This window comes from Glandiceps talaboti, chromosome 5 (assembly GCF_964340395.1).
Source record: "Glandiceps talaboti chromosome 5, keGlaTala1.1, whole genome shotgun sequence".
Classification (NCBI taxonomy): Eukaryota; Metazoa; Hemichordata; class Enteropneusta; family Spengelidae; genus Glandiceps; species Glandiceps talaboti.
This window is the reverse complement of record NC_135553.1, coordinates 6,741,081-6,767,776: the sequence shown is the minus strand read 5'-3', so window position 1 is coordinate 6,767,776 and position 26,696 is coordinate 6,741,081. Positions and strand designations below refer to the sequence as shown.

At 34.5% G+C, this 26,696-nt stretch overlaps 1 protein-coding gene across 7 annotated transcripts in view; it reads right to left on the bottom strand.

Annotated features, from left to right (window-relative positions):
• LOC144435984 (uncharacterized) overlaps positions 1 to 26,696 on the bottom strand; it is an 83,678-nt gene that overhangs the window by 10,277 nt on the left and 46,705 nt on the right. For 3 of the 7 annotated variants that reach the window (XM_078124633.1, XM_078124635.1, XM_078124639.1), the window contains 12 exons: positions 26,604 to 26,667; positions 11,724 to 11,755; positions 10,578 to 10,623; positions 9,562 to 9,695; positions 9,150 to 9,266; positions 6,928 to 6,972; positions 6,349 to 6,477; positions 5,382 to 5,458; positions 4,379 to 4,559; positions 3,777 to 3,798; positions 2,776 to 2,967; positions 1,043 to 2,140 (listed from right to left, as the gene is read on the bottom strand). In XM_078124633.1, the coding sequence (XP_077980759.1) occupies positions 1,043 to 2,140; positions 2,776 to 2,967; positions 3,777 to 3,798; positions 4,379 to 4,559; positions 5,382 to 5,458; positions 6,349 to 6,477; positions 6,928 to 6,972; positions 9,150 to 9,266; positions 9,562 to 9,695; positions 10,578 to 10,623; positions 11,724 to 11,755; positions 26,604 to 26,667 (2,137 nt within the window). Of the gene's footprint in view, positions 1 to 1,042; positions 2,141 to 2,775; positions 2,968 to 3,776; positions 3,799 to 4,378; positions 4,560 to 5,381; positions 5,459 to 6,348; positions 6,478 to 6,927; positions 6,973 to 9,149; positions 9,267 to 9,561; positions 9,696 to 10,190; positions 10,250 to 10,305; positions 10,336 to 10,577; positions 10,624 to 11,723; positions 11,756 to 21,613; positions 21,684 to 26,603; positions 26,668 to 26,696 lie in introns of those variants that run through there. The other 4 variants (XM_078124634.1, XM_078124640.1, XM_078124637.1 and 1 more) reach the window with 4 other exon arrangements.

Below are 26,696 nucleotides of genomic sequence, written 5' to 3'. Positions count from 1 at the left end.
TACTGAACACCAAGCTTGTCAATAAATATTGTATCAAAGTAATACTGAGGTTTGCAAATTCTTAAACAATAACCAATATTAACGACTAGTATGCATGCGCATCCTATATACTATGCAATTTTTTCTGGGGTGGTTTTACCCAAGGATGCATTGCGGCGGCGTGACTACGCATGTGCATTATATATACTATGTGCATTCTCCACACGGAGGGCGCTATCTACAATATCATCATGAGGCACTCTACATATTTATACCTTATATCTCTTCCATTGTTCAACATTTTGTTTTGTGGAGTGATTGACTACAAAATCATGTTTTTGCTGTCGGGTAGCAAAACATAATATAGTCAACTGACTTGCACATCACAATAGTATGACAATGACAAAGCTATAAACTACCTGACTAAAAAAAAAATTCTTCTATTCACTTCTTCTCTTTGACACAATGTTTAATAATAATATACCCATAATTATGAAGAGTTGATACCTCTAGGAATCATTACAGCATAAAACTGCATTATACAGGGTATACAAGTCAAGTACACTAAAATTTAGTCATCTAGTTTGAGTTGGACTTGAAACTATCGGCCATGCCATTAAGGGGCCGGATTTGGAATACTAGTAACTGAAAGGGGCACAATTAAGCTGTGTGTATATGTGTCATGGTCATATTTTTTACTGCATATTTACAAGGTTCTCAGTATATACTACTTACTGAAGCATACATAATCATGTATCACTTGCAATTGACTGAACTTAAACCAGGTATTAAGATGACACTCATAAATGATCTCATAATATAATTTATTATAAACATACAAAAATGGTGATGAAATCCCTACTATGCAATAAACTGTTCTAACAATGCCAAAGAAAATTGTAAGTCATAGAAGACATGCATCAACATTAACATTATACTAAGAATGGTTTAATCAAAGTTTTATGCAAGTATTTTCACTTGAGTAAAAAAGCTTATAAACTCAGCTTGAGTGATTATTTCACATGGTAGCATACATGATTACAATATTTAAAGTTATTTTTACCTGATCCCTGCCAAGAATCTGCACCATTTGCAGCATTAGTAATATTATTGGCTGCTCCATCGGCAGTAAAGTTACCCGGCTTATCCGTACTATGGCTTGGAAATCCTGAAGAAGGCATATTCCACACAGGATTGGTACTCTTTAGATTAGCACCAGCGGGAAATTGATTCCCACTTCTTACAGTAAAAGATAGGCCCTGTCTCTCGGAGGACAGTCCCCAGCCAGAGCTGGACAGACTGGTCTGGGAGACAGGATTGGTAGGCAGCCCAGAAGTTTGCATTGCAGCTTGAGTAAATGAGTGATTTGGTCCATTGCCAGTACTGGATGTAGCTTGTGTCATGTTCCCACCTGGTGTGAGATTAGTAGACATTGGGTTTGGACTTTGTGGATTTTTTTGTGGCCCACGTCCTCCAACTACAGCTGTCCACGGTCCACCTAATGTTGGGTTGCTCCCTATAGCGTTCGGTTGAGTGGCTGTTACTCCACCCAAGTCACTTGGAGACAATCCAGTTGTATTGGCCACACTTGAAGGAACATTGTGAGAGTTGGCGGAGGAGCCTATGGCACCCCAGCCTGAGTTCAAATTCAAATTGTTCAGTTCACCAGCACCTTCAGTACCCTGTTTGCTCTGGGAAGAGTCAACAGATGTAGGATTCAAGCTTGACGACAAACTAGTACTTGTAGCACCCCAAGTAGAAGATCCACTTGACGAAGTTGCACTCCAATCGGAAAAATTCCTGGCATTTGCACTAGTGGAAGAATTGGCACTTCCTGTGACCCCTGAACTCTGTCTATTAGAGATGTCATTTGATCCACGACTTTGAGCTTCAGCCGTAGCATGGCCCATGTGATTCACCTGACCAGGCACATTGGATATGGAATTAACTTTGGAATTGGAATCAAAAACAGAATTAGGGTCAGATTCTGGATTGTTTCCAGTCTTAATGGAGTCATCATTGTCCACCATCATAACTGACTCTAATTCCCGTGTAATTGCTGGCCATGCTTCCTGGTCCTTTCCATCAACCACAACCTGATTCCAAGCACCGTTATCATTCCACATGGAAAATTCATTGGTTTCTGTATCCATCTTGTCATCTGTGCAAAAAAGACAACAACCAACAACACAAATCAATGCCACATAATGTAACAAATGCTGTACAGATGAGTTTTCATCATAATTGCATGTCTTTTGTTGAATTTACATATTTGAGAACATTTCAAGTGCAAAGTGACTTCAATTTGTGCACATTTGCTAACAATGGTGTACACTTTTATTAAATGATGAAAATAGCATACTTTTGAATACTAAAGCGATAACAGGAGTAGCAAGAAACACATCAACAGTAAAATGTTGTTACAAAAATGAAGTAGGCAGTTATTTTTAAGCAACCTATATAATACTTCTGAGTACATGAGAAATGATAACCGTGCCACTGATTCTATGTATGGTAGAGGGTCATGTAAACAGCACCCTCAAGTGGGTTAAACAGTCCAGTTTTTCTGCAATATACCATCACAGACATATTCTGCATAGCCGACAGTTTCAAGAGCAACTTCTTCGGCAAAATAAACTCCATGACAATGAATTACAGGATACAATGTATTGACGAAGGTTTTATATGAGGCAAGTGCTAATATATACTGACAAAGGTCCTTGCAAGCCAAAACCTAGATAAACAATCACGGCAAGGCAAGACAAGACAAGACAAGAGTTAAAAAGGAATCCTTACCCATTTTCTTGTTACTATTTGGTAGTGTTATTGGTTGCACTGTTTTTGATGGTTGGTCTTTCTTGAGTTGATTTTTTGCCTGTTGTTGAAATCTTGGTGGCACTTCACGAGGATAACGAGATTGTTGCTGCTGTTGTTGAGTTTGTTGTTGTTGTCTCTTAGCAGCCTGAACTTTAGCTTGTTCTGCTTCTGCTGTAAGAAATCAACAAACAGACAAACATGTCATTTTAAAGGCCCACTTTCTTTGGATTACAATTTTAAAATAGATTAAAATTTGGGTTTAAAAAGTTGGCCTAAAACATAAAGAAGTAAGCCATGTAATCCCTATGGCTCCACTGATAAGATAATACTAATGTGACAGAAACATAGCCCCTGAGTGTACATAGCAAATGGAACACTCAATTTCAATGACAATATTAATTCCACTATCCCCCCCCCCCCTTCTGAGCCATCAATGTAGAAACCCCATTTCCATTTTCTCAATGGTTTTTGTGGGAACACCAATTTTGTTCTAAGGAATGCCTTTGAATTTGAATCAAGCTAAATTCCTCATACATTCATGACATCACCAGATGAGATGGGGCCATATATGATATACAGACTTTAAATAAAATGTACATGTTTTGAGACACAGCTGCAAATATCATAATTGTATACCCTGTTGATGTGACGGGGGGTGGGGTGGATGTTATCAAGTGTTTGACTCTGTCAAAAAATATTTTGCAAGCTTCCATTTTCATATGACAAAATGTACTAAATCATTGCATTCTGATAATATCCAGTCTAACTTAGTTTTTCTATGTGCTTCCATATGAGTCTATTAGACATCTTTATTAGTCTAAACACATTGTCACTTCAAGCGTCTAAAGACACCATCGCTTAACTCTGCTATCACTCTACTAAACCTGACCTTATCATCATTGTCTGATATCAAGCCGTCTGCAATTACTGAGACACTTAGCATCTACTTGATTGCCTAGTCAATATAGATATCAACTTACCTTTAGCTTTCTGTTCAGCAAGCTGAGAGGGAAAGAAAAAAAGGATAAAATAGTTAAAAACTTGTTAAGATGAAAATGTTTTCGGTCTTATAGAGTTGAAAATAAGTGACATTTTAGGAATAACCATTCCAAGATCTCAATCTGCACACTACTGATAATGAAGGAATGATATTATGATTTTGAACAGACAAAATTGCTAAGTGTGTATACACGCCACTTTGTTTCAAAACCTGGTTGGAGTTTTATTTCAACATTGTTCTTATAAATTGTTGGAGTCCTACCATTTTGTTTCTATATTGGAATAAGACGTCAGCAAAAAAAACATTTAATTTATTGTCCAGAAGTATAAAATGAACTGTTGATGCCACCCAAATGGTGTTGCTAACATTTTCTGTTTTGTTGTTTTTATTTATTTATCTATATTATATTAATATTTTATTTTATTTTACTAAAAGGTCTTCTTCTTTCTTTCTTTTTTTTTTTGGGGGGGGGGGGGGGCTATTACTCATCCTTGTAAAAGAAGAAAGCTGTATTTTCACTTTTCAGCAAAAACACTCTAGTAATCTGCACATGTCAAACTAAAAATCACATGAGCAAGTCACCTTTTTAGCTTCTGCTTCCTTCTTCTCCTTCTTTAACTTTTCTTTTTCTTTACGTTTTAATTCTATCTGCTTTCTGCGCTCAGCTTCTTCTTCCATATCAAGCTGGCGCTCGTTTTCAAGTTCGAGGATCTCTATCCTCTTTTTTTCTTCTGCCTCTTTTTGTGCTTTAAGTTCAGCTTCTCTGTAGTTACGAAAAAGATGAAACATTACATGACTCCAAGTAATCAAAGATAAAAGATGTTCACAGTAATATTTCTAAATGTTCTCAAACATCCAGGTATGAAGTTAATGATAGAGTAATTACAATCTATCCTACTAAACTGGCTGTTGTTTTGAGTGGTAGCAGTTGACAGTAATCTACAGAAGTAGTCAGATATTTTGAAGTGATGACATCCAAGAGAGATACTCATAACACTGTGAATACTTCACATAACAAGTGGTGCTACTAACGCTACAGATTCACATTTGTCACAATTATGATGTAATGACTGACTTTGGATAAACTATATGATGACTCTCTCCATCTGTACAAACTCATGAGCACAACTAGCATGTTTGCTCTATGATCAACAATTTCTGATTTTTGACTCAATGAACTACAATGTATGTGCTCTTTAAAAAGACTGAAACGTTCATGTCTTACAGGAGTGTCTTTTTTCACAAAGGTAAAAACTTAGGACAATTTACCCTCATTCCCCTCAATCACTTCATAAGGTTTACCACAAAGATCAAGGTGTGAGTACCTAACCACCCCCCCTTTCTGTAGCTGGGTTCCCAACCTTAGCAAAACCCACGAGTCACAAACACCAAAAGTTGAAATTTACAGCTGTTTATAAATGCAATTGGTTGGAAACATGTCAAAAGACATGACAAGATTTATGGGTTGTAATCTCTGACTAATCATTTCTAATTAGAATCTTAGCCATACTCAGTAGAACACTAATACTGGGCAAAGTCTTGCAATACACAAAGTATCAATGTAAAAAAGATAAAAAGTACATACTTTTCTTGTCGTTTTTTATCTTCCTCTAACTGCTTCTGTCTCTCTTCTTCTAGCCTCTTAAGTTTCTCTTGTTCAGCCTGTCAAAAGAATGAAGCAAGGCATATTTCATGACATTTCTATCAATGCATCACTCTAGTTTGGATAACTCTACTTAACTTATATAAACGACAATATTAATGGTAACCTGACATATCCATTCAAGTACACACACAGTATCTCTCTTTGAGCAGTTTGACAGTACTAGTAATGATATTTATGTTGCAACATGATGTACATATTGGTATTATAGCAACAACCAATACTTAATGAGCTGTACAGCGACAGACACAGTTGAAACTGTCCTCATACATACATACACTTCACATTCGTGACAGAAAACTTATCAGCAAACATTCACTTTTGCCATTCATGACATAAAAAAGGACATACTGACATTCCCATACACTTCTCATTCATGACACAAAACATGGTATACTTTGCAACTGTAATTCAAGTTATCTCATATCATATTACTATTCATGGTGGACAGCATGCCACATATTCTGTAGTCAGAGCGATACATCAACTGCCAGATTTGTTTAATTTGGTATATTGGCTTGAGACAGCATCAGTCAATGTCTGTTCAGTTACTCTGATCGTAGTGAGTAATTCAACAAAGTGTGATTGTGTTATCACACCTAATGTGTCTCTTCATCTGTATGGTAAATCATGGTAATACCAATTGAAAGACAAAACTTGTATTTACGACAGCTTCCGTGTCTTTCACTGTATTCTAATTTGCCAATATGGGCTACATTGATGCATAACCTCATAAATGTATATATTTTTTTAATTTTGTGAATTATGAAAACTTCACACTGATGCTTCATGATGGTTTGGGAGGTTTCTAAAATAGTAAACTGTAACAAATTCAGCACCAACGCCTACTTTAAAAGGATGAGTAGCTACTTCCTGTCAGTCACCTTACCTGTTTTCTTTTTTCGAGTTTCTCTTGATCAACTTTAGCTTTTTCCTTTAAGTCGTTTGCAATCTCTTGCATTTCCTTCTCCCGACGACGTTGTTCGGCTTTCAGCTGCTTTTTTGATTTCTGCTTTGGCTGTATGAAAGTCAAAATTAGAAGAAAAACAAAGAAAAATTAGAGTTGCAAAGATTTCTGTACAGCGGATAAACATGTCTCATTTCATACGACGTTTGGATGGTGATTTCTCCTCCATGTGAAGACCTGCTTTAAAGTGAAATAGAATAACAAAGACTGTGAACATAGACTGACTACACAACTGTCAGTAAATAACAGTAATACTGAAACAAATGTTGAAAATCGACTTTATCATTATCAAACAACTCTGAGACCAACTTTCATGTTTCAAGGCAAAAATAACAACTTAGGCAATTCCTACTGGGCATGTAGAGCGTGATTAACATATGCAAGTTGTTGAAAAATACAATTATGGTGAATAAAACCACGTTCATCCAAAAAAAAGACAGTTTTTGTGAGTAAAAAGGAAGGGAATGGGAGGACAAAAAAGTAGTTGTGATGCGTTATTACCTTACTGACAGGCACTGATTGCTGTTTGGATTTCTTTCCAGACTGCTGTAAAGCAATGCACACAGATGTGTCAGCAAGAAAAAAAAAACAATCACCCAAACCCTTGCATGTAACACACAGACTTGTTGGTGAGATATAAAATTTACCCCAATCCAGTATTTATAGAATGATGTAACATGCCCATTCAGTCAATTGTTAGTTTATACCGTCAATACAGTGGCCCGAATACACACTTGTGAGCCCAGCACTACATCCTTGAATGCACAATATGTGTGTTAATATATGGTAGGGAAATTTAGCACATGAAAGATATTATGACATACACCAATACATATCAAGATTATAGCTTGTGTGTTTGTAAATCCTATTTATTATCACCAGTATTACTCGGTCCACTGTTTGTAAGGTGTAACATTTTTCCATTCGTTCTTTGCCACCGTTAACCCCTGATCTTTGCTACATGTCGGTATCTTGATCTGACACAATATATATTTTGCTAAAAAACTGCAACACATCTAAAGCTATTAATTTCAGTTATAAGAAATTTGAAGGTGCAGTGCAATGCAATGACACGTTATCATTTCTACACACACACACACACAAAAGTTTTATGGAAATGCAGCAGAATGGGAAAGAAAGAACCCCCCCCCCACCCCCATCCCTTCCCTTTTGCACTCTGAATGTGTACGTCAAACCACTACATTAGTTAACAAGGTACTTGTTATATATCTCACTTGTCCACCATCTACCATTCATTGCAATGACATGATTCACAATAACTTTTTGGTTAACATAAACATTTGTTGGCTAATTTAGGAGAGGAGATTATTAAGCAAAGCATGGTCCCACAAAAGACCATCAGTGATTTGGAGGTATTATAAATTTCCTTTTAAAAAGTATTTTTCAGGGGGGGAAAATATTGTAGATTACATGTAATAACATGAAAATACAGCAACCTCTCTGATTAGTCAACACCTGTTAGATGTAAGAATGTGTAGAAGTGTTAGAATCTGTAACACGAAGTAGACCTAGAAGAAGAAAATGAGAATCAAGTCAGAAGTACAAAGTTGACAGCTGACACTGGACTGTAACATACACATACATCATATTTATTACCTGAAATGAGGAAAACAGACTGATATTAGGATTTAGTTTGCAGAACACATAAACGTATATTTACACACATACATCCTAACCCATACACCAACACACACACTGTTAAAATCGTGGTTAGGAGCTGAAGTAAGATGTCTAGTAGGTGGTAGAATTGATTCAGCAACACATAGCATTATTTTGAAGGACAGGAAAATGAATACAAACTTGACAAGACCATGTTACCAGCTAAACAATTTTCACATTTAACAAATGATATATAATTTCACAAAATACATTTTGTATGAATCTCAATCATGTGTATAATATCACGTCAAAACAGGTAGTGAGATTTCTCAGGAAATATCTTTGTAGTAACTTCCTTAACTGCATCTTTTTATTGTATGCATAATTTATAATATTTTGGATTTCAACAAATACCATGAGCTTTGCCACACAATCTGAAAGTATACTTAAATGTTCACTTCCACAATTCAACTGGAGATGACAGTTTTGAGGATCAAGTGAGGCACTATTGACTCCTGCCAAGTCTGTTTTTTTCATAAATGCAACACTAGAGGTGCAAGTAAGGCTATTCACGTTAATGACTATGGTCTGTGTTTCATGAACACTGCACAGGATCAGCTTCAAAAATTCCATCTACTGTCATAACATATCTGTCAAAATAAATAATTTCCTTATTACCTAACACAGCAATAAGGAACTGGACAGACAGCTGAAGGAAATGTACAATTAAAAAAAAAGTTGGTTGTCCTTGGCAAAATATGACTGTCAAATGAAATTCTTACATGCCACATCAATTAAGTTTTCAGCACAAAAACCATATGATAATGATTGTGTGTGCAGGGACTAGTGCCAGCATTCCTTTGGAATCAATCACTTGATTTCACCACTACATCCAATTTTTTTTACTAACAAGGACAAAGTAATCGTTTTTATCAAAATAAATGTACACATGGCATGCTTGCTTTCTTATTTATTGAGTTTACAGTTTAATATCCGAGTCCACTGTATGTACTTACCAACACATATTTCAAACACTTTCATTTCATTATATCAGGGAAGTTCCTGAAGTTACTGTAGGTTTATATTTATATACAATAACTCACCTTTTTAACCTTGTCGAGTTTTAATGCCTCTCTCTCTTGAATTAATACTTCTCTCAATCTTGCCAGTTTGTCGTCAGTAAACTTCTCTGGTACTGGCTTTCCTTTCTCCCTGCAATTCTACATGGCCAGAAAATAAGAAAGGAACATGATTATCTGTAATTGGGATCAGCATGCCAACTAAGGCAATGTGATGTTTTAATGATGACATTCAATTTCTTTTGGCACACCAAATGTTGGTGCTTTGGAGACATTTTCACAGCATAATTGTCACCACTGCATGATCAAGGTCCGCAGTGTATAAAACATAATGTGACAATCATTTAAAATAAGTGTTCCAAAGTGACTATACTTCACTATCTAAAAACTGGCACATAACTCGCATAACCTGCACATAAATGTGAAATTCACAAACCTTGATTATTTGAACAAAGGAGTCAAATTCTTTTTCTCCAGCGTCCTCCTCTTCTTCATCATCAATGTACATTGACATGTCTTCATAGGAAGAATGTTTTTGGCCGGCAGCAAAGAACACGAATACTCCGATATCTGCAACAAAGTTGTAACAAGTCAGTGATAATACAAAGAAACAATACTCCAATATCTGCAACACAGTTGTAAGAAAAATCAGTGATGACGCAAAAAATGAATTCTCAGATATCGTGAACAAATATGTAACAACTCAGTTGTTGACACAATGCTTAGAACATAAGAGTTTTTAGCTGGCAACACAACAAAACCACCTATTGACACAGGTGAAACTAATCACCATAGTTTTCACACATTCTCTGCATTGTTGGAGGATCCTACCAAAACTATCCATACAAAAAGTTTAATAGTATTTGTTTCCTGCTACTCTAACTGACAAATCTTTAGCCTCCGTACACTATGTTCAACAAAGTTCCTTATGAAAGTATTCTAAATAAATCAGACATGAATTAGGGGTACACAAATACTCAAAAAGTAGTCACCAACGTTTCCAGAACGTTTTTAAGTATGCATTCAAAATTTGACTTTGTAAGCTGGGAATGACCGAGACTCAACTCATATCATGTGGAAGTCAAGTTGAATGGTACAACATGTCTAAGTCAAGTTGAATGGTACAACATGTCTAAGTCAAGTTGAATGGTACAACATGTCTAAGTCAAGTTGAATGGTGTACAACATGTACTTCCGAGCTTGTGGCGTAATCGAAAATGTACTGTAGAGTTGTGACATGATGTCGTCACAGGATATCTATATTTACTGTAACCACAGACATAGATCCTTCTGGAAACGTTCTATATTTAGATGAAAACACAAGAAGGAAATCCATACTCCATAAATGACTCACATGCCACATACCATTACACCACATAGTGCAATGGTAGGGGTGTTATCATCGGCAGGAAATGTCACTGACAGATTGCAATGCATTCAAGAGATCCTTACCTGATTTCTTGCATAATAGCACATCTTCAAAGAGCTTAAAAAAAACCTACAAGAAAAAAAGAAAGAAAACATATGAATGTCTATGCGACGTCCAAAAAACAGCATACATAATCTGAGATTTCTATTTTCTCCACAATTATTCCCTCGATTCATACAAAGATCAAAATATTCCGCCTTTAATATGTTTTGAACTTCTAACTATTTTCTGAAGTAATGGAGTACAAAGATGGCTTGTATTAGTGACTAGCTTTGCAACTGAAAGGATTCTTTTCCAAGGAAACTCATTAGGGACATCTATTTCCTGTAAACAGAACAGATTCTTACAGGGCAGTCCTTGACCAAGGGGCCATCACTCTGTTCACATGGCGATTCTTTCATACATACAGTAATGTAATATATTTCCTGTACATCACTCTTTAGATAGTCTGGGCATTCCTACATTTGATCAAACTACAACGTAAAACTGGATAGTCAACAGAATTTCATAATTTACAGTTTTACTAGTATACTTGACTAGTTCACTTGATATTTGTACATTATTTTAGGTGTGTGATGTTAGGTAAAGGGGAAACAGAATGTTAGTTTTGGCGTCATTCTAAACGAATATAGCACAATCAAAGTCAAAGTTACTTAACATTCTACACTTTTCATTTTTTTCAAAATGATCTCCTTTTTGAGGCATAATTATCATATGAATTTAGTACCCACAAATTCATTGTGAATATTACAAGATTTTACATATGGTAAAGGGGAAAACAATGTTATTTTTGGCTTCATTCTAGACTAGTATAGCACAACTGATCATAGTTGCATTAAATTTTATGCTTTTCATTTTTCAAAACGACCGTCTTTTTGAAGCCTATATTATGAAACGAAGTTATGAATTTATAACACGCAACTTGTTCACTGCACGTATTCACATTAAATTTTCTACAACTCACATTTATCTCACTATATATTTCTAAAGGAAACTATCTCAGGTTCAGTGTCTCCTCTAGGCCAATTTGACGTACCACTGATGCACACAATTTCTAGTGGTGCACCAAAATTTGCTGTTCCCCTATTTCTTACAACAAAATTTGGCTATCATTAGAGCTGCATAGGTTACATGTGAAATTGTAAGCTGAGAAGGAAACGATGTCTTACCTGGTCACTGTCTAAGTCTTTATAGTCATTGTCTACAATATGAAAAAAAAAATGAAGACAGTTATGTGCATATGTCTTACATATAACGGATCAAAGAAACAGTTAAGTAATACATGTACATATAAAACATTACGGAAAGTCCTTAAAGTCAAACACGTTCATCAGATCAGTGAAACGTATGTTCTTGTACCACGACCAAGGGGTCTTATTACTTATGAGTAACATTCCACCTGTTCACCTTCTAGCAATAAAACCAGAAAATGGACAGTTTGACAAAGCCTGTCGACCTGAACAGACAAAACGTTACTGGTAAGTACATGTAATACGAACCCCTGGTCGTCATACAAGAAAGTATAAAGTTATGCATCTGAGACAGTAAGTACCTCTATAAAATGTTAGAGAAACTGATAACTAATGAAATGTGTCTAGACAAGTACATGCCGTGTTCCATATAAAACACGCAAATGCAAATGTTTTGTTGACAAACCAGCAAATGCTGGACATCACTCTTAGATGGCACAATACAACAGTTACAACTACGTTGAACAATATTCTACTGAAATTAAACATTTGACTTCAACATGTAATCGATTTTGACACTTTTTACATTGCCTTCAATCATTCATAATCTTTTCATAGATTCCACAGCCAAAACTATAATGAAATGTAACTTTTGGTCAAGTCAATGAAAGTTGAAATTTAGAATGCATTGAATACAATTTTTTGGCAAATTTTTTCTCTCTGGTGACCCTTTATGCTATTGAAATGTTCCATGTTCCGATTCTCAGAAAGATAAAAGATTGTATAGTTTGGACACTAGGAGTGCTATTCAGAAGTGTGGGCCAGAATACTTCTCATCAAACACTATTTTCTTCTCATTGCACAGTATTTTCAAAATCTTCCTGTCTAAGTATTTCATAGCAAACTTTAACAGTAATCTCAGAAATTTCTCAGTCTCTGTTGATTTTCTCTTGTACATCCATGCAATTGACAACAGTCATGAAAAAGTTACCCTCTTTTTTGCTAATTTTGAACACAAAGCTTGTATAAAATAGTTGTAAAGGAAATACTGGAATTTGGCATATTGTTAACCATAGGAACAATGTCTTGAATCATTACATGTAAGGAATTCCTAATTCATTGTATAAATACACCACTACATTAACATGGTCACCATAAATAATGTTCAATTCACTCAGACACAACATAACAAAACAAAACATAACACAACATCAAATAACAAACTGCAATGCAACACCATTCAAAGCTTGTTTTTGTGGTCTAATACAACATTATCAAGTTACAGATACATGTACCTACAGTGAAAGAACATACTGACTCACTGCATTCTTAGGTGTGCATTTCAAAACTTGCACAACTAAACATATCTACCATTCCCACAGTCTTACATTCGTTATACACATATCAGTACATCACAAACACTCAATCTCAGGGCTTGAAATTAGCAGTAGTTCCGTGTACAAACACTACTAACCATCATTTCGACTACAAAATTAGCAGTCGTCCAGGAAACAGACTACTAACCATCACTTAGATTACAAAATCATCAGTACATGGATTACTAAGTATCAATTGATTATAAAATTTGTAGGGTGGTAGGTAGTCTGATAGCCCAGTGGAAATCAATTGAAAATTATGCCTGAAACAGTTCATTTCCCTACTAAAATCTGGCTAGGAGGGGAAGTTAAATTTGAGCCCTGAATTTGACTCGCATTATAATGGTTTGGACCAATTAAAACCACAGCAACAGGTGTCAGAATGACTGATGGTCTAGTAAAATGTCAAATGAACTCTCCTTTGAAGGAGGCAATGTTCTGATAATGAGATGGCATTTGACCTGACAACTTCATTTTACATGCTTTGCATTCACAATGTAGGACTTCCATACCTTTGGATAAAACCGTGTCAAGTAGACTTTTTCTCCATATGAATCAGGCAGAGATATGTAGAACAACTGTTTATAACTAGATCATTCATCAATTTGATTGCCAATGAAGCATGTCCAGAAAACTACAGTACAATGGTTTGAATATAAGGGTAAATACCCCACCCGTAAGTTGTATAGATAATCAATCAAACTGTATTGAGAGTGGTCTGAAGGTCTTTTTCAGAAAGATGAATCTACCCATTCAAAAATACCACAAATGTCAACAACTGCCAACAGATGTGAACTTGTACATGCATGTCCAAGTCGCCATTCCAATTGCTGATGGACATGAAAACTGTCAATGACATCGACTAGTTGAACAACTCACATCAAATTTCTTGATATTTTGTATGTATATTTTATACAGCTAGATCTACACTGCTCACACCTCAAGAATTGTGTGGTACATGAAAGTATACAATAATACTTGTTTTCTCCATTTATCCTAATAAGTAATATATTCAAGTACAAGTAGTTGTTTTTCTATACAGGGTAATTTTTGTGGATATGAAATGCTTTGTTTTCCGTATGCACATTGTAGACATATTTATATTACTGGTAACCCTTTTTTATCAAATAAATGACAATCACTTCCCAAATACATCACAAACATTTAATATGTCCACAAACATTTTAGTACAGTAAATGACTGAAAATAAGGTGAAACAAATGACCCGTTATCTAGTATCTACCATTGTATCAGTAATTACATGTATGATTTAATGGCTGTCTACAGCCTTGTATTTAATATGATTTCATGTTTGTCCTAAAAAGGTTATCTCATCTCTCACAGTTAATGAAAGGTTAACAGAAAATTAAAAAGGCCAATATTATCTCATCTCTCACAGTTAATGAAAGGTTAACAGAAAATTAAAAATGTCAATATCATCAGAAATGGACAGAACAAAAAAGTCAAAGAATCCAGTTGAAACTGATAATCAAATCAACCAAATCATGATTTTCTCTCTCTGTAAATACATAATTATTTGTTGCAATTACAAATATCACATCAGAAACAGGAAGGAACACTACTGGTAATACATAATGTAGTTTGGAAATCACCATATGTGTATTATACAGCTACATTGTATGTCCCTGTTCTGTCAACAGTAAATTCTGACTTCATGTTTTATAACCTCAAATACAGAAGCCTACATCTGATTTGAAATCTCCACTCTTTGAACATCCTAGTGATATCCAGTACAAGGGGTTTGGCAACATCAAATATTGTAGAATACTTTGTCACTTGCAATTTATTGTTGCTGAATATTTCTTGTCTCTTTTGCCACTTGAATACTGTCTCCTGCAAATAATAGTTTTACTGAGAATTTCAACTGTCTTTTAAATCAGTCAGGAATCTGTGATGTCTTGCGCAGCAAAATATAAAGACGTCAAATGTTTTGGATGAGTGGGCATTCCTGATGAAAGGAAAATAAATTCAAAGCAAAACTGGCAACTGCTTTCAGTTAAAATTCAATACTTGAAAATTTGTAAAATTCAATACTTGAAAATTTGTGACTAAAAATTCATGTTCGTAATCACCCAAAAATATGACTTTTTTATTTCGCTTTCTATATGCAGTAAATTAAATTTCTACGAGACAGTAGATGTTGCGTGTAATAGAGGCGAAATCATAATAACCTTGTCATGGTCTGTTATCAAATATCATGAATATTCAATATGTGCATTAACTATAATAACTTTGTCAGTGGAAGTAAACCCAGTAACACAAAATACTTTATTACAAGTATCAGACTGACTGAAAATTAGCAATGAAGAATTTGGAAAATTTGTCATTTTCATACTTGCGTGTCCTTAACATGATAAACAGTTTTTATAACTGAATGTTTTCTGTTACCATATTAACACACCTTCTTTATTTATTTATACAGATACAGAAGAACATCATTTTACTCTGAAGTAGTTATAAATACAGAATGAATTTTTCAAACATAAATGACAGTTATTATTTTGAAGTAGGTATCTACGTATATGGTGTGCACACGATAATTCAACATTGGCAAATATCTATTTCCCTCCTGTCTCAGTTGAACAGTTCGGTAAATTCTCTGACATTTACATTTACATATACACAGTATCTGTGTAATTTGAAGGTAGATCGATAAATAATTACCTGCAAAATGATGCACAAGTTTCTGTTAATATTTGGTATCCATGGTAGCATAAAAATCAGTGAATTAGAATGTTGAAAATGCCCTAATATGCAAGTCTACATATATAGGAGGTCTTTCAGAGGGTATTCAGTCTAGTCTGTTTTTTACTCTGACCTGGATACACTGTTTACATTTGACATTTTATAAACATATGTCTTTTTGGGTATAAAAGACTAAAAAAAGTAAACCTACACATGATAAAGTGCCAAAAGATTTCTATAAATGTGTTTCCTTGGTATTAATTCCCACAAACTCACCAGAAATTGTTGGCATTCAGGTTTATTTGAAGTAAAAATGTTGATGTGCCCTACCTGGGGCCCCCAGCTAATGAATAATCCATAAGCTTTGTGAGTATCTAAGAACGTCAATGATGGTGGTAGGTGATAGAAACTGACAAATGTCATCATTTTCAGCTACTGATGTCAGGATTCACATCAAATGTACTTTAAACTTTCAAAATCATTATTTACAACCTTTGGAAACAACCTCTGGACAGACTCATATATTCTAATGCAAATTAAGATGGCCTATCAAATATCAAGACAAATTGTCAGTAACCCATAGCATAGAATTTATCTTAACAGTCAACAAAAATATAAAATATCTTTCACTCATCTATTTTCCTTACACTGTTATCATTTTATATCTTTATTTATTTTACACTATAACATTTACATATAAAATTTGTCTGGTGCCAGTGGTGGGTGAAACTATTCTATATAGTACAGCAGTCTGATAATCCGTCAATTTATGTGACATCAAACATTTTGAAGATATCTTAATTTTCAAAATGTCTTTGATAAATGTTAATCAAATGTGGGATCACTGGAGTTATTTGCATTACAAACAACCATAATTCATTGGAATGCACGAGTACATTTCATCAGGTGGTACAACTCATTTGTGAAGTTTAAAATATCAAGACTTGTACACAAAGTGTATCTGTACTGATTTACAGGAATATTCCTGAATCTGCTATTTAGTACTAAGCCCTTCCTTCTTGCCGACATCACTATATACAATTCTCAAAAGACACCATTTTCTTTCTGGCAATTATTTCCCTAACTAGGAGCACAACTCCAAGGGTAACGCCTACATGTTTCTCATTACAGAATTTCAATCACTATGGTATTGTTAAGGCCATGATTGAATCAGGTCAACCTTGTACAATGTACTTGATATCAAAATAACACGTAGTCTTTGATGTCACCTTGGCCATTTACGAGTGTTGCATGGCAATAGGACGGGGTTCCATTATCAACAAACTAAAACGATTTCTTCTGAAATATCATTATCAACATCTAACCCTGATAACAGAAAGGGGGAAATCTGGTAAAATTAGTATAGTTTCCTGTACGCTGAAACAAATATTGGTGGGGAGTTTGGTAAAATTACCGGTAGATTTTACATAATTACTACCCTTATAACATAAACACTGACTTAGAGGTCTCAGTAATTTACAAGTGACCGACTGTATTGTTGATGGAAGACATAATATATGAAAAATACCACTGCAGTACCCTACTACTCAAAGAGGCTTCTCTGTACAGAAGATTCAAATTAAAAACATCCATTAACCATGATGAATTCCTTGATAAATTGATATATGTGAAGCTGTAACCATGGAAACACAGCTATTGTGATGAGTTCTGATGGTGACACGAGTTCACATATCTGAATAGGTACCATCTCAGCCTACAACCTCTATGTACAAAACACGTTTTGCTCAATGTTCTCAGGTAACCAACTATCCAATTATCAGGATATGTCTGACTGTTGCAGGCATTCAATAGGAAGTTAAAATCAAACTATAGCGAGACTCCCCAGGCTTTAAACATTGGCCGTCCTCTAAGACTAGGGTTAGGTACAGATCACTGTATTATACCATAGCAGATAAGCAACACTTGGCTAGAACTTAGAAGCTCTGTTTTGTTCAGAATAGCAGCTAGGCAACTATGTGTCATACACTGAATGTTACTCAGGGCTTCACTACCTTTACTAAAGGTTAATCTTGATAACAATTTGACCAGATTTCTTCTTCTATCACAACAAAGGTTCTAAAACCATAGTAAATACTTTGCATTTAGAGGGAGTTGTCCAACCTTGACCTGTAAAACTATGGAGAACAGTGCAAAGAAATTTATAATTGAAAAGAACTTTGTTCACCTGCTACACTAAATCAAAGAAATCTTTCTAGGATATATTATATGTTAATCAACAAAACAACCATACGTAATCAAATATTCAGAATATTTCGATGAAAATACATTGCATAGAAACTGAAAGCCAACATTATATAAACTTACATCAAAACATGTTGGACGACAATTCAGTGTCAGTTAACTGCTTTAAAGATTTTTTCATGTATTGACATCACTTTGATATAGATTTCAGATTGTTTGTTCCATGGCAAGACATGGCAAAGGGTATATACTATATGGATACTCAACAGAAGCAAACATTCAGATAGGAAATCAATATCATACAGCATGTTTCTGTTATCATTTATGTATAAATATTTTTGACTCATATTTTCATGGATATTACTAAAACCAATTGCCTGGAAAGAATTAATCAAGTTTAATAATTGTATGATATAACAACCAATGATAACTAAACTGTTAACAGTGACAATGTGACTGAGTTTCCACAGTAATGGACAAAAGTAAGATTTCTTTCTGTGACACTCGTCCATCACAAATGTTCATACACAGCAAATGTAAGTGAAAAATGGGTTGAGTTACAGTCACTATCAATCTGTCTGGAGAGACATGTCAGAGCAAAATTCAATCCTTTTAACCGACCCGACTGTTTATGTACACAATTATTGATTACCTTTGGTGGTACTGTTATAGAGTTATTGATTAGTCGGTACTTTCCTACTATGGACAGTAAATTCGATACATATGTCACTATGCCTACACTGTACACTGTTACTTAGTAAATATCATAATAACAAGGCCAGCAAGGACTAACACTTAGTTTATGTAATCTATACATCCATTTTGTACATGACATCTATATCATGGACTTGTGGTATCTAAGAAGTTCCTGATCACCTAGCCATTCATACTGAAGGTCATGGATTACATAACAAGTCACATCCCTTTTGTCTAAAAACATAATAAATTATTTTTATTTTTGGATTTTACATTTTTCTGCTAATGGTTTAAATGTTTTGCCTTATGAAAATATTGTAACACAAGTACATAGCTATAACTGTCAAATACTACACAATTAAAAAAGATGGATTTGCATTATGGACAAGACAGAAAGCTCAACCCATCCACATTACAGACTGCCTCCTTCACAATATGCCTTAGTATCATTCATGAAATGAAAGAAAATTGTCGCATGTCATTGTTACATCTATAACTTCTTATGAAAAATGTGCGAATTATCATGTGCACATGACTGCATTTGTGCATAATGATAAAATATGACAAACATACTGCTACTGGTAAGATTTATTGGCAAATTGCAATAAAACACTGACCCACCACACTCATAAGATTATCAAAATTGACAATTCAATGACAAAATGACACAAGTCAAGCTTGTAAGAACACTACATCTGTAAAATATATATTGAAGGTGAAATGTGTGAAGCATATATCATTTATCATCCAGTAATAAATCAAATATGGTTATTACTAAGATGTAAGTGTTATTCTCATGCACATGACAAATGTATGTATCTAATGACCAGGCTAACCATGTGAACTGTTACTCGTATTAGCATACTCCTGTAAAAACATCTACGCACTAATGCTGTGGGGTATAATTTCAGGTACCTACAAGTAAAATAGGGCACCATAATCACGACATACCAACTGTGATCTTACACAGCACTTATCCTGAAGAATTGTGTACAGGGGACAACAGATGGCAAGAAAGCAGAGATGTGCTTACGGAAAGGTGGGGTCCTTTGATTTGGTCATTTTAGGATTATTTTGAGTAAAATTTGCCAAATTGGTGATGTACGATATCAAAAACACAATTGAAGGAATTTGAGGTGATCTTTGTCCAGACTGCATGGAAAAATTGTCCAAGTTACCGAAAATTATATTATAATGTCTGTGTAACTGATTTTACCATCTGCCATCTTTTACAGAAAATAATCAAAGTAATATCTTTTTTAGCCATCATGCACCTTGGCCAACATTTCAAACAAGAGTGGTTTTTGAGACAGCTTTCCTACTACATCATTACTTTCAGTCTGTTTTCAACAGCTGAAGATGACAGGATTATCTACTATAAGCTACACAACTCTAAGACTGACACTAGCATGTTTTTTGTAAACACATCCCAATGTTATTGACAGTGCCATATGATGACACTTGTTCTGTGATGGTAACACAAAACTGAAAATCTGTTACTAGTAGTGTGTGTGTGTGTCAGTCTGTAACTTAACACAAAATTGTGACATTGTCTTGGACATACACAATATGTGTGTCAGTCTGACAATAACACAAAACTGACACTCTGTGATGGCCACTATATGTTGGTCTGTGACGTACCCAATTGTGATAGAAACATCAAACTGTGAGACTGTCATTCTGTGGCAGTACAAAACTGACAGATACTGTCATTCTGTGGCAGTAACACAAAACTGTGACGGATACAAACCTTCAACAGTCATTCTGTGACAGTAACACAAAACTGCCGACATTCTGTCTATGGCAGACAACAGTAATCCCTCCCATACAACATTTTTAAGTCCATGACAGTAAACCTGGCACTTGCAATTACATTTTTGACACTGACATTATACCATTGAAAAAGACTACAATAGATAATTCATCTAAATTATATGTACATATATCTACATACTGTTTTGTCATTGTTAACTTATATCTGACAGTGACTTGTCAACTTGTCATCTCCTTTTTTTCCACATATGATCCACCAAATTAGACTTAGCCCCTTCATTGCTAAGTAAGCTCAAACAAGAAACATCAAAAGTGGGAGGAATAGAGAAAGAAAATTTCTCCTTTACCATGTTGACACCATTTCCTTATCACAATCTTATCAAATTCAAATTCAAATTATCAATTATCAAATATTTGGAAATTCGAGTCCATAATCTTTGACAACACGAAACTTGACATTCTTGTTTTTGAAATCCTAAAAGTTATGAATAATAAAACACATTGAAATACACAACTTTGAAAATGTTGTACTTGATATGTGACGACAGGTTTATTTATTCATTTACTATGACGTGGTTTCACAATTAGCTTTCCAATTTCACTTGTGTGCGAAACCATACAACTGCAACATTAAACGAAATTGGTTCTCTGATTCGCTATTTGAGCCAAACATGCGAATTTACCGGTCTGAAATATACGTTTCAATCTGAACATCAGAGAATACATTCGGAAATACCTGAAGGCGACGATTAATGAGACCGGTAACACGAATTAACATGTTTACTGCGTACGTACAACATGTACCGCATCATGGCGTATGCACTAGAACAAGACATCAGAACATCTTTGCTATCGGTACTCTTTCAAAAATTGCACGGTCAAAGACTTGAACACTGGAAACTGTGACAAAATCTGAAAAATCAGAATGCCTTACAATGGCAACAAGTTCAGACGACATAACACAACACCCAGTTTTAACGGCCATAGATCCAGCACCATACTTATATTATTTAGGTCACACACACACAGAAATCAAGCGAGATATCCTGCTTATTTCCACACCTTCGCTACCTCAAAATCGTCGCAAATACTTAACAACAGCTGTAAAACACTCACCTATCCGATGTAAATGACATTTGTAATGTAATTGATGCTGGTTTGTGGAAGACCGAAGTCGTTATTTGCTTAAATTCTACTACGTGATACGGGCAACATGGCAGACTTTTTGAACCTCATTAATATTCATAATCGTCAGCTCATTGCTCTCTGACCCCGCAGTGACCCTTTTCTACATCACAGTGGCATTGTGGGATTGATTCCATCGGGGAATGGGGTGGAAATCAATACCAGATGCAATGAATATGATTAAAGATGCACAAATAGGTAAATAACAGATGGCCCAACTGAGAGATCTCTTCAATACTGTACCAAATGATATGAAATTAATTATAACAACAAAATATACTACCTGCACATAAACTGGTTAAATATTACTAGCAATGATGTGTTTATGCAGAATGCGCATCAACAGTGCAACAAATACTCAATTTTGGATTTGGGATTTGCTTCCAGAAAATGATATGATCTGTAGCCTTTTTTTTTTAAATTACAGATTTTAAGACTTGTTTTGCTTTTCCTTCATATCCTGTTGTAACCATATTCCCGATGCTACGTAACTTTACAGGATCAAATAAAATATTTCTGTATCCTTTTCACAAAAACATAAATACAAAGTCAAAAGTGACCAGCTCTAGGAATTTGCCAAAAAATGAAAATAAAAAACAGCAGTTGGATGAGTAATACAGTATAGGACTGATAGACAAACATAGTCAGTCATACTAAAATTAAAATGAAGTGGTATCAGCACCATCCTGGTGATGTGGATGAACACCACAAATTTCTGGACTGTTGGGGCTAGTATAATTTGAATGTATCGAAACACAATTTATTTATGCTGCAAATAAAATCTGTTCAAATTTGATGTGAAAAGTCTTTTTTGTTTAGATACAAAAACAAAATTCAACAGAACAATATTATTCAGAAAGAATTTAGTGGTCTGTATGGTTTTCATTCAATAAGTTTCCTGAAGTTGGGTCACTAAATGGAAGGTAATCTTGTTGACAATTAAATGAATGTTATTTGAGTCTCTAAATGGCTTCCTACATGTTCTCCCATTTTGACTTCTTTTTTTAAATTTTCACAGTGAGAGGGGTACAATATTTAGGGATTTTTTTGAGAGTGGTATAAAGGAGGAAATGTATGCGGTAACAAAACTATTGTACAATATGACATGTACCTTTTGTTTGGGTAACTCTGTTTAAAAGAAGAGCAAATAATAACAAAGGTGTATCCTATTAGTTTCTGCACCTACTTAACTAAAGACACAAGATATGCTAATGGTTGCATGACAGATGGTAGGATACTAGAATCAGTATGAAAGATCTGTAAACAAATTCAAATACAATTCTAGAAAACAAATCATAAAAGAGCTATCATAACATTATAATTTGTGTTCTGGTATTGTTAAAACTTTTGATTGCATAGTAGGGATTTCCTGTACATTTTTTGAAATGTATAATAAATTGCATCATCAGATCATTTATATTAAGTTATATCAGTTAATTGCAAGTGATGGTTAAGATGCCAAAAAAAGTACATCACAAAAACAAATGAACTCAGCTTGTGCCCCTTAATTTCCTCTAATGCATTTGTTATAGCTAGCAGCCCTATGCATAATGTTAGTCTACACGTGTAGATGCTATCTGTGACTTTGAATCATAAGATCTTTCTCTTCACTCCATCTAGCTCATTAAGAAATCATAAACCAAAAGTTGTTCATGCAAATGAGTAGTAAACCCCAAATGATGTAAACAAACAGTGTCCTGTACTATATTTGGATGTTATGTGACTGTGAAAAATTTTTGAAGCCATAGTTAGACTCAGGACTAACCTAATGTTATCAACTCCTGATATGAATCATATAGAAATTTACTGTCTCCCAATGCCTATCTAATTTGAACATAAATAGCCATTTTATATGAGTGATAATTGCCTGAGTGCCCATATATATATCTATTCTTAGAATTCAGATCACATCAACTATTTAGAATACATATCATTCATTTTCTCTGACAACCTCAATAACCTGCCATAACATATATTTCATCTTAATGTTCTTTATTTTCTATTAAGCACTGATCATAATCTTGATGCTATAAAATTTGTTGCTAAAGTCCTGACAAGTCTTAACAGAATGAGACATAAATTTGGAGACAAAATGATCAACCCTCAGTTGTACAATTTATTTAATACAATAATTTATTTAATACTTTTTTTCAACCCCCATGGGATTCAGTGTAGCATATGACTCTCACATAGAATGGACACAGCTTTTTATACCTGCTACAACACTTCTTCAGATACTTCTAGAATCCTACAACACTTCTTCAGATACTTCTAGAATCCTCTAGTTGCATACTATTGGCAATGTTTTCGTGAAATCAGATTGGCACACTTGAGTTTTAATGTATGTGTCTGGTGTCTGTATGTGTGAGTGGGGGTAGGGATGGAGGGGCCTCTACTTCCATGCTATTGGCAATGTTTTTGTGTTTATATGTATGTGTCTGGTGTGTGTATGTGTGTGTGTGTGTGGGGGGGGGGAGCAGTGGAAGGAAAGGGGCTTATGTTTGTATGTGTGTACCATACAAGCATGTATGCATTTACATAATTTACATATGGCATACATAGATGTACCTAAACATGGAAATGCAGTATGTGCACAAAACATAAATGCATAGATAAATAAGCACACAAGCATGTACATGTACATATACATACATACACATATACACACATAAACACACAAACACATACATGTACACACACACCAGTACATGCCCACTTCACAACTGCATATCTAGTGTCCACATCCACGTTTACCAAGAGACATATCCATCTTTCAATTAATCATAACAGCTTTTTATATCCATAAATTATTCAATAGAAATTTAGAAATGATTTCACTTGAAACCCGTATGACCAAATACACAGAATGAGTGGTTCCGCTGTGACTGAGAAAGGTTAGAAAAGTAATAAACACGAGAGAAGATAAATATTGAGTAAGACACAGACATATTATATATCACATATCAATACATTAGCTAACAAACTGGGTGTCATTGGAAGCAACACAAAGGTTTAGACTCCTAAAACAAATTGACGTCAATTCTCTAGTATTGATTTGTATATGTGTGTAAGGTATAAATGACTAAACCAGGTAATATTATGTGCTACTCACCCCCTTGATTAATGGTTTACATAAAATGCATTTTGTGAGGGTTACTAGAGGGTTACAGTCTCCTGTGTTTAATCAGCAAACAAATTACACACAGCCATAATTTCAATTCCAAAGTTATCGATAGAAAAACATCAATTCAAATAATTCAGAATCTATCATTTTTTTCTTTTAATTTATTTTCTCTATCTTCACTTCGACTTAGTCTCTGTTTTGTAGAAATAACAGCTTATTAATACTCCTTCCAGTATTTTTGAAGCATTTTCACTGACACATAAAATCACAGCAAAGCAGTTATTATTCCATTGACTTATGAGTTAAATACTTTGGAAAACATACTGTACGTTTTTGTTAGTCTGTGGTGAAAAGTAATCATTATCATTTTGTTCTGAGGAGAGCAACAAATTGCAATAAGCGTCAAATTTGTCACGTGATTAATCTAATAATGAGATTAGGCACGAGACGTTCAACGTTTATTCCATGGCTTAACAAGAAGACAAGTCCTGTCAACCTGAACAGGTGAAATGTTACTCAGAAGTAATTAGAACCCATGGCTGATACAAGAACTAATTATTGCTATGTTTTACTGACCTGCTGAACGTATTTACGGATACACAAGTTCATGTTTGGAATGAGAAAACCTATGCTGATGTGACTAAATTAGCAAACACCTTAGAAGTGACAATTCATTTATGATGATAATGAAGGAATTAACACCTAAAACTATTTCACAGTAATCAATTTATTTGTACGAATTGTAAAGAAAATGATCACCTATATCATCAAATGATATGAAATCAACCTTTATGATGATGATAATGAAGGAATAAATACCTAAAACTATTTCACAGTAATCAATTTATTTGTACGAATTGTAAAGAAAATGATCACCTGTATCATCAAATGATATGAAATCAACCAAAGTTTTCTCAACAAAGTGATCACCTGTACTTTTATCAAATTGGCCAAAGTTTTCTCATCATTTAAACAATATGTAATGTTATATATCAAGAAACAGGACTTATGTACAAAACATAAATTTATTCTGAACATACATTGAAACATATATTTATATGACTGAATTCTTAGATTTCTAAGAAACTAAGCAAAATGAAGATGATTTGGTAAGAATCAATGTCTTTGTTTCTTCTGTTTCTTACAAGATTACGGTGTTCGAACTAACTCCTACTCCTTTTTAGACTTGCTGATTTTTCAAAAATAAGTTGCATGTCATAGAAAGAAGCAGACTAACCAATAAAATGAAACACATCGAAAGACCAACAAATCTATAACACTTTATACTGAAAATGTTGGTCCTCTACAGATACTAAATATGATTTACAAATTACATGATAAGACTGTGCCCATGCACAGTGATAGGCATCAACCTAGCTACAAAACACAGACACACACAAATATAATATACATCAAAGACCAAATGTAATTTATAAATATGCACACATTTATATAAATAACCAACAGACAAACACATATATGCATGTACACTCCTACATACAATTTTCCATTCCCATCTCTCCCATACGATACAATACCATTACGATGCGATATCATATATGAATTATGATATATATATATACAAATGCATGCACGCACACACGTACACATACACACACATACAGTACACGCACATGAACATGCACACGCACACGCACACACGCACACACATACACCCCAACAGATTTGCCACTCGATCTCCCGTGAAGGGACACATAACAGACAAAGGTCATTACCCGCTACATTCATTTTGAGGTAGCAGACACAATAACACAAGGTCATGAAATATCTACTCACCTGAAATTAAGTTTTTGTAAGCTGCAGTAATCTCTTGATACTTAGTCAGACAATCATTAAGATTCTGCAAGAACAACAAAATGCAATAAATCA